Here is a 9173-nt window from a genome sequence, read left to right on the forward strand (position 1 = left end):
CTATCTACCCCTGGGTAACGGTCTGAGGAATGCTGAGAAATACTAACGCACTTTTCACTATGTAGCCCTCTGAATTGAAAACAGCCTACTTCCTCTGAGGTGGAAAGGTAAGAAACTGCTCTAATTACTGATTTCAAGTATATTCTTTCATTTCTCAGTTTTGCTGTAAGATAGCTGGCTGGTCCTTGGCAATTGAGAGGCCCTGCATAAAAGATTTAGAGGCTGCTGTCATTCCACCGTCATGGAACCCAGCTGCTACCAACTTCCACCACTTAATGATTCAAAATGCCCTTTGAATGCTTTCATATGTAAAGGGGGATTGCAACCCTCAACTTGAGAAACACTGACCTAGAAACTATAAACAGAATGAAATAAATGAAAATTAAAGTTAGTGCAACACTTCCTCTTACTGGAGAAGTTAGACATAGCTGGAGGCTGCAATTTCTCCAAAATCCAAAACCGAAACCCAGCATAGCCCTGGACACAGTACTGTGTTTGAGAAAAGTAAAAGCATCTCTATATTTCCATCCTGCTTTGTGTTTAAGACATAGCTGTGAGAATGAGGGAGGGCACTTTTCTGTGGCAGTTTCCTCCTTTTCTAGCATACTAAGAGAGAATACTTCCTGCTCAAACACTTCCCTCCAGCACAGAGAGTTCTTCAGATTTAGTAACAGGATATTTTACTCCTGTGAGACTTCAGTTCAGAGATACTTGTTCTCCCTTCCGTGCATCAGCCTTCTTTATGTGACACATTCCAAACTCATRTTTCTTACTGCTCTCCTCCTGTATGAAGACACCATGGTCCCAACCACAGAATCACAGAATCACAGCTCTGGCACAGCTTGCTTAAAGAATGTAATGAATGACCATGTGCTCATTCTTCAGAAATAGTAGTAAGACACCACTCACTGAAATTCTTTACGTAGGTTTCTGTTGCTAATATTTTCTCAGATATTCCCCAGGCTAAGAGCCCAGCAGAGTTGTTGCATCATGTTGTTTACATAATGTGCCTAGGTCTCTGAACAGCTGAAACATGATGACTCATCACAGACCAGGAAACCTCAAGGGGAAAAAAAAGTCTAACAGCCACATGAGTTTTTTTCCTCACTACACTTCAGTCCCTCATTTTTACWGCAAGTTAATGGCTTCTGCAAGTCATGGACTCCAGCACTTCAGTGTCCCTGGAAGATTTCAAAGAATGTTTATATGTGCTGCTTATCGGAGGATCTGGCTATGTTAAGGTAATGGTTGTGCTCAATGATCCTAAAGGTCTTTCAACATTAATCATCCTATGAACATTTATGAAATGGGGTTTTCCTGTTTAGGACTTCAGTGCTTGTGAAGAAATAATTTWAAAAAAAAGGTACTAAGCATAACTAAAAAATTCCAGTGAGGCTTTTGAGGGGCTGATCACTACATTCTTGGTTCCTGGCAGTTCAGAATGGCTGAAAAATATGGATCACAAAGCTCAGAAGTAGGAATTTATGCCACTGTGTTGCTACCATCTTCCCTCTTCAGCACTTCAGAAACTAACCCACAATCATTCACACACTTAGTTGGAAGCTTAGTTTCCAACACTGGGCTCCAAGAAAAAAAACATTACACATTTTGTGTAGCTCTATGTCTATCTCTAAGTTCTCAGTACTTTACAAAAGCAGTGGTAATGAGCTGGAGCTCTTACTTAACTATAGCCAGCATTAATAGACAGTTAAGAGCAGACTTCCTGTCCTATCTTTCTATAAAATGTCTTTATCCTTAACCATTACCTGCAAACTTGTGTCTGTAGACATTTACACTGTACATTTCATAGTGATGAATAAAAAAGCAACAGAAGTTAGGTTTTTGCTGTCCTGAGAGGCAATGAGATGACAGGCAGCTTACCATCTCATAGGTAAGGGTTTCTTGTCTGCAAGCTCGATCAACAATAATTGTTTCTTCTCTCCTCTCTAAGGCCTTCTTTCTAACTCTGAGGGGCAAGAACACAAGACAAAATTTAATTCAGCAATTTCAATGTAAAATTTCAAGAATTTCTTATTTTTAAAAGACACAAGCTACTACAGAACAGCTTTCAAAGAGAAGAATTCCTGTCTGTCTTAGTGGGACAGACTAACTTAAAATACTCATCTCTTGACTCTCATAAAACCAGACAGTGCACAGACCAACTTGTAGATTTCAGCTGGTGGGTTTTTTCCCCCTTATGTGAAAATGACAGGTTGTGAGCAGTTTTACCTGCACAAGAAAAAACAGCAAAATGCTGTTTGAAGAGGCTGTCCTAGGACAAAATACTTTTTGACCTTTGAGGAAGCTGTTTAAATAATCCCACTTCAAAAAAAATCAAATTAATGTTCAAGCAAAACACAAAGAAAAAACAACTCACGAATATTTTTTCTCAGCCCCACAGCATAGACACTTTAAAAAATCCCAAAACTTCATTAGCATTTGTAGAATAGTATTGTACATAGAACACCTGCCGAAATACATTATTTACACTGCATAAACACCAAATCCTTAACATCCACAACAAGTCTACTTACCCTCCAGACCTTCCTAAGGATTTTCAGAACAATCAGGCTTAACACTGACCACAATCTAAACACATTTCTTTACATTTGGGCTATGAAAAGCATGACAAAAGTCTCAATTGGCCAAACATGAGTTCAAAGTTTGTTAACTGATAGAACTTACCCTCTGAAATGCACAAGTAGCATCAACAAATTCTATGAATGAAATGAAATTCAATGAAACAGAATGGGTTCAGATAAAGAGATTATCTGGATAGAGCATCATTACACTGGCTACTACAGTGTGATTGTGAGTCACTAGAAATATGAGATTCATACTTCATTAGAAGTATGATTTCTTTTGCAAGACTTCGGAGGAACCTCACACACGACTATCAGAAGGCCCCTGCACATTCCCAACTTAGGCACTACTTCAGAAGCATCTAGATCCAGAAATCCTAAGCTTTTCCAATAAGAAAGATGGTATATTCTGCATATCTTAATAAAAAAATCCTAAGCAACACTCAAGCAGAAGACTCCTACCGATGACCTCATAATAAGCTGCTGTTTCTGCCTTTACATTATCTCTGCACTTACAGTATTTTCTGCACACTGCTTCAGAAAGTACACAGATGCTGTATAGGGAATAAGCAGTCTGCCGTACTTCTGGGCTGATTTTCCACCCGACCCCAAATAAGGGTACTGTGAGTGCACCATAGTAGCATACCGAAGGGTGAGCAGATTGCTATCTTCAGGGATAACATCTGGGTCCTCTTCTTTTTCAGAAGACATTAGCATATCAGTGCTAGAACAATAAAAAAAATAACATATAATCACAGAAGAGTTTGGGCTGAAAAGGACCTTAAAAATCATCTWGTTCCACTCCCCCACCTCCACTGGTAGGGACATCTTTCACTGGACCTGGTTGCTCAGAGCCCCATCCATMCTGGCCTTGAACACTTCTAGGGATGGAGCATCCACAACTTCTTTTTGTAACATGTTCCAGAGCTTCACTGCTCTATACAGTAAATAATTTCTTTCTAATACCTTATCAAAGTCTATAGTATCCTCTTTGGCAGTGATTTCTCACAGTCTGTGGAGAAGTATGAGAGACAGAAACCTGAAGGTGGCTTCACCAYCTGGTCCCATTTATGGGTTCCCATTTCAGGTTGTGCTCTGCAGCACACCAGATTCAGAGGAATCATATATCCATCCCTTCCTCTGCAATCCTTCCCAGAAGCATTTTGCATTAATCACAAAGGAATTTTATCCAGCTTAAAAATAGGCTGAGAAAAAAAAGTTAAAACAGGAAAGTATCACCTGCTTTGAATCARACTTGACTGCTTTTGTCTCTCCACTTTTGCTGACTATATAAATGCAGGATATACAAGAATGCCCAAGACCACCTGCAGTTTGAACCCAGCAAACTCTTGTGTAAAYCCATCTCTTTATGGGACAAACCCACCACTGCTGAAGTCCAGAGAAAACTTTTGGACTGTACCATTTATTCTCAATAACATTTATGATTTTATTGTATTATTTTTCATTATAATCTTGTAACATTTGCCATGTCAAGAATAATATCACTCCAGTAATGAATAATTCTTTGGAGAGCAACTGCATAGGAATACAAACTAATTGAGGAATAGAAGTCTGGAACTGACTGTTATCAGCTGACAATAAGCAAAAGTCAGAGACAAAATTTTCATTGTGGACAGATGGCCTGGTTCTGATGAGCCAAGAAAGTCCCTCTGTATTGACCGTAATTTGACTTTACTGTTGTTTGGTTACTTACCATCCAGCAATATACAATGTTTTAAACTTTCTGTTTTACATTTTTCATCTCAAACATAAAATATTTTTTTTTAAGTTACTGAGAAAACGGGGTTTCTTCAGAAGCACCATTTTAAAAGGAACTTTGCAGTAATTAGCTCAAACTTCCTGGAAACAGAACCAGCTTTATCCTTAGATTCTGACTTGAGAAAGAGGAGGCAGATACAATCAAGTTAATCCTATGTCAAGTGTAGACTGAAATACAGCTGAGAAACAGTAATTTAACTGACAGAAAGATGGAGACAAGCACTTCGGAGAACACATTTCAAGCATTAGCCTTTTAGATGGGGCTGTTCTCCATGCAGCATAGACCTGTGTTATGAACAGCCCATCTAATCAAGTAAAGTATATGCCCTGACACATAAATCAACTCACATCTGACCCTGTAAAACTGGGACAGCATGACCAGATTATTTATCTAAAGTCTTTGGGCACATGGATCAGTGATCCCATTCACCAARGAGTTCCAAGTCACTCAAATACATACCATTTTCTAGAAATTACTTTGTATTCTGTTCTTTAAACACCACAGATGTAATTTGCAGGTTCTGGAAATGTTTATTACCTACCATGGTGAAGTTTCACTTGCATCAAAGGCAACAGTTTCCCACCTCCCTTCTGTGCCAGAACCCACTAACAATATGTCAGAATTCACTAACAATACTTGTGATTTACTTTCTTCCCACAGCCCTAGGAGGGATCTCTGGCTGTGGTACCACACCATGCCCATTAATTGCCTCCTTCAGGGAAAAAAATTGACAATCCCCATAAAGTGCCTACAAGCAGACATTGTGTAAAATAATTGACATGAACATGGCTTCCCCTTTGTCCTTGTATGGACAGAAAGATAGCAAGCAAAGGAATACTGACATTGAACTCCTGACAAGTTCTGTYGAACCTGGCAAGCACTGGTATTGCCATTTCACACTCCTGGAAAGTCAGAAACGCCCAATTTCTAAAGGAAAAGCACAGCAATGCAATAATTAATTACACATGTCATGTATCACATGCACTGAAGTCTTGAAAGGCTTTGCTGTATGGCCTCAGACACAGGCCATGCTGGAGCTCCCCTTGTGCAACTCCACTGCTGCCAGTGGAGTTGGCCATGTGGAACCACATAACCAGTGGGAAACAGATTTTACAAACMGCAAATATATGCTGATCCCTCCAGAAATTAAGGCTAAGTCAGTGTCAGACACCTAAGAGATAAAAATGCGTGCAATACACAGTTTGCACTGGGCACACCTTACTCCTGACTGCCTGACTGCTGCAAAATCCCACTGTATCGCCACAGAAACTAGTCCCGGTGTGCACAATAAATACACTTGGTGTACACAGTTACAACAGAGGGAAAAACATTGGCCATGCTGTCTAAAGGAAACCAAGGTGAAGGACAGTGATGAGGAAAAATAGTTGAAGGTCTCACTTGAAAAAAACAAAATGTGAAGTATTGTATGAATATATGTCTCTTAGAAAGATATTTTAAAGTGGTTACAAATAAAAAGGCCAAAGGCAACTCTCTGGTAATGTAGACATGGAAACAGACTACCAATGAATCCTTCAATCACTGAGACTACTTTTCACAGAATATTCTAGCAACATAATCAGTTTTCTCAGTTTTATAAATTCAAAGATATTTTAGTAATTGGCCTGATACTTTATAAAACAGTGTTCATATTGCTCTCTATATTGCACATATTTTAAAGGCAGCACCTTCATCACCTTTAAGACACTAATACCACAAGATGCTAAATACTAATACATTAAGACGTTAATGCTAGCTTAATGCAGCTTTATAACACGTCCCTAGAGATATTTACCACTACCCCTTCTAATAAAACAAGAAGGTGAATCAGGGCTGAAGTGGAATAAGGTACCTGCAAGCCTCACCTCTCTTGACCTACCTAAAATCCACAGTGATTTGATGCTTAGCCTGTCCTACACATGCATGCAACAAATCACACCGAAGACAAAACAGAGTAACATGACTCAGCATCTCCAACATTCAAGGACTTTGCTCAAGCACCAATTATAAATCCCAAGGTAAACTTCTTTGCTCACAGACTGCTGCAGCATTTGAACAAAATCTACAACATTAAACTTCTGACACCTGAATTACCGATGGAATCTCCTAGATAAGGACACAGTTTTACAGCTAAGATCTGATGAAAACACAAGCAACCTCAGTAATGATCAACCACATACAACTTGAGCAATACACAAAGCATTCTTACTGCGTCAGATGCAAGTGAGTGAAGTTGCAATTTTTCATTTCAGCACCTATAAAGTTATATTCACACCAATAATAAGTTGATCCCAGCATATTATGGAACAKATCTTGGTGTAGCCTGGTGTTTTCATCTCTCAAGAGAGGAAMATGAGCAGAGCAGGTAAGTGCAAGTGATCAGAGGTAGTGATTTGAGGTTGGCCAATGTTAAGGAGAGACTCAAGAGGCTAGAGCTATTTAATTTAAAAGCAAAAGCACTTGGAGATWAGGGATTGGGATTTTCAGCCTGAACAGAGGAAAGGTCACATCAGGATGTGCAGGTTTAGCTTCATTCTCCTGCAAAGCCAACAAACGACTGCCAGATGATCAGTTCTCTCCCCATCGTAGACCATCAGTCCTTTTGCTCTTTCCAGAACTCTTTCCAGAACTCTTTCCAGAGTTTTCACAGTACACTCAGCCTCAAACACACAGCATTGCTCTGTAACACCAGCAAATTAAGATAGCAAGTGAAATGCAACAATTGTAAACTGAAGAAAGCAGAACAGAAGAAAAAAGCTAAAGGAACATAAAGAAAAGTAAAGAAAGCACAGGAAAAGTGCTCAGAATTCAAATGAAAACAGCCATAGACAGGTTCAGGCAGCAGTTATCACAGAGAAAAACGCAMGGCACAGGAGCAATCACAGACCATTTCATCTACACTGGAAGACATTACAGAGTAAGAGCTTAGAGAGTTTACACAGTTTCTGCTACACAGAATATATWTTTTTTTAAACCATCAGCATCCTCTATTTTTATTAAGTCTAGTAATGGTAAAAATTTATGCTAGTCACCAGAACTGYGACAGCTGCTGCACAAAGCTATATAGACAGGAACAGAACTCCAACATGTCTTCATTATTGATAGGCTACAGATAAATTACCAACTGTCATGCTTTCTACAGGAATTACTCCCTGAAATCAGGCCTTTTCTACAGGTAAAATAATTCTCACTGTCCACGTGACCTGAAAGCCTTCCACCTACAGCACGTCAGATGCTGCTGCTGCTTCAACACCTACAAAGCACTTGCATAGCTCCAACTTCTACAGTAACCCTAAAAAACCCAAAAAAACCCAACAAAAATAACCAAACAAACAAACAAACAAACAAACAAAAAAAAAAACAAAAAAAGAAAAAAAAACCACCCAAATATGGCTGTGGAGGCTAAGGACCAAAAGATACTCAACACTCAACAGGTACTGCTGTATGCTGCCAGCTACCTGAACTAATTTAAAGGATTTTTTAAGGGATTCAAACTAGAAGGGAGTAGATTTGGATTAGTATTAGGAAGAAATTCTCTACTGTGAGGATGGTAAAGCACTGTAACMGGTTGCCCATARGAGTTGTGGATGCCCCATCCTTGGCACTGCTCCAAGCCAGGCTGAATAGATGAACCTGCTCAAGTGGAAGCTGTCCCTGTCCACGGCAGGGGAGTGGAACATGATCTTTATAATCCTTCCAACCCAAGTAATTTGTGATTTCATGGTTGTGATTTCATGGCGTTAATACAAAGCGATGTCTAGTTTATTGCGCCATGTAAGATGTATGTTTCACCGYGCAGCTGGTGTCTCCTAAAACCACACAGACGTTCAGATCCTTAAAAGCTTTACCGAACCAGTACTCTGTTGCTATATGTATACCTATGCAACTTTCCAAGCGCCACATTGTGTGCTGACAAATTTAAGGATGTAACATAGTTTCCACCACTGCAGAACTACTCTCCAGGAAAGCTTTGTTTTCCTTCTCCGCTATGTATTTGTTTCAYGCAACTATACTACAGGATTAGGAATACTGGGTACAAATTTAAAAGGAGGGGAGGGACTTAGGTTCGGTATTAGGAAGCAATTCTTTACAGTGAGGGTGGTGAAGCACTGGAACGGGTTGCCTAGGAAAGTTGTGGATGCTGGAATTGCGGGAGTGCTGATGGATGGAGCAGATTGGWTGGAGCTCTAGTGGTCTAGCTCTGGAGCTCTGTGGTCTAGTGGGACGTGCACGTGGCATGGGGCTATTTGTCCTTTAAGGTCCATTCCAAGCCCGTGACAGTCTGTGTTTTTAGAATTTACTGGGGAAATAGAAACATCCACTTGGCACAGGCCCGCAAGAGACTGCTCTGAAGCGGTTTCGCCCGAGCACATCCCACCTCTCTTGAGGAACGGCTGCGGTGTCTGAACGACAGCACCAGCSACTTCCCAAGCAGCAGCGCCGAACGTGGCCACCGCCTCCCCCTCGCACCGGAGCCGCAAACCCCGGCCTGGAGACAGCCGTGCTTCCCCACCTGCACACGGCGCGCAGCTCGGCCGCCGTGCCCGGCTCGCAGCCCAGCGCYGCCGCCACGGCCGCGTCCGCCTCCTCCGCCGCCTCCGCCGCCAGCGAGAGGTCGGGCGGCTCCAGCAGCTGCCGCCAGCCGCGGCTCAGGGCGCCCACGTGGAAGGAGCGCGTATACAGCTCCGCCGACTCGTACTCGGGTACCACGGCCTCCGCCATGGCCGGGGCCCGCCCTCACCCAGCTCCGCCACACGCGTCAGGAGCTGCGTCACGGGCGGTGTCACAGGCTGCGTCACGGGCCGGGGCGGACA

At 41.5% G+C, this 9173-nt stretch overlaps 1 protein-coding gene across 2 annotated transcripts in view; it reads right to left on the reverse strand.

Moving 5' to 3' along the window:
• SNAPC3 (small nuclear RNA activating complex polypeptide 3) overlaps positions 1-9173 on the reverse strand; it is an 18301-nt gene that overhangs the window by 8532 nt on the left and 596 nt on the right. The window contains exons 1-3 of one of the 2 annotated variants that reach the window (XM_057379652.1): positions 8873-9122; positions 3229-3306; positions 1882-1966 (exon numbers count right to left, since the gene is read on the reverse strand). In XM_057379652.1, coding sequence (XP_057235635.1) covers positions 1882-1966; positions 3229-3306; positions 8873-9081 — 372 coding nt within the window. In that variant the 5' untranslated portion in view covers positions 9082-9122. Of the gene's footprint in view, positions 1-1881; positions 1967-3228; positions 3307-8872; positions 9123-9173 lie in introns of those variants that run through there. The other variant, XM_057379653.1, reaches the window with a different exon arrangement.

This window comes from Malurus melanocephalus, unplaced genomic scaffold (genome assembly GCF_030028575.1).
Source record: "Malurus melanocephalus ecotype Western Australia unplaced genomic scaffold, MMel_1.1 scaffold_414, whole genome shotgun sequence".
NCBI lineage: Eukaryota > Metazoa > Chordata > Aves > Passeriformes > Maluridae > Malurus > Malurus melanocephalus.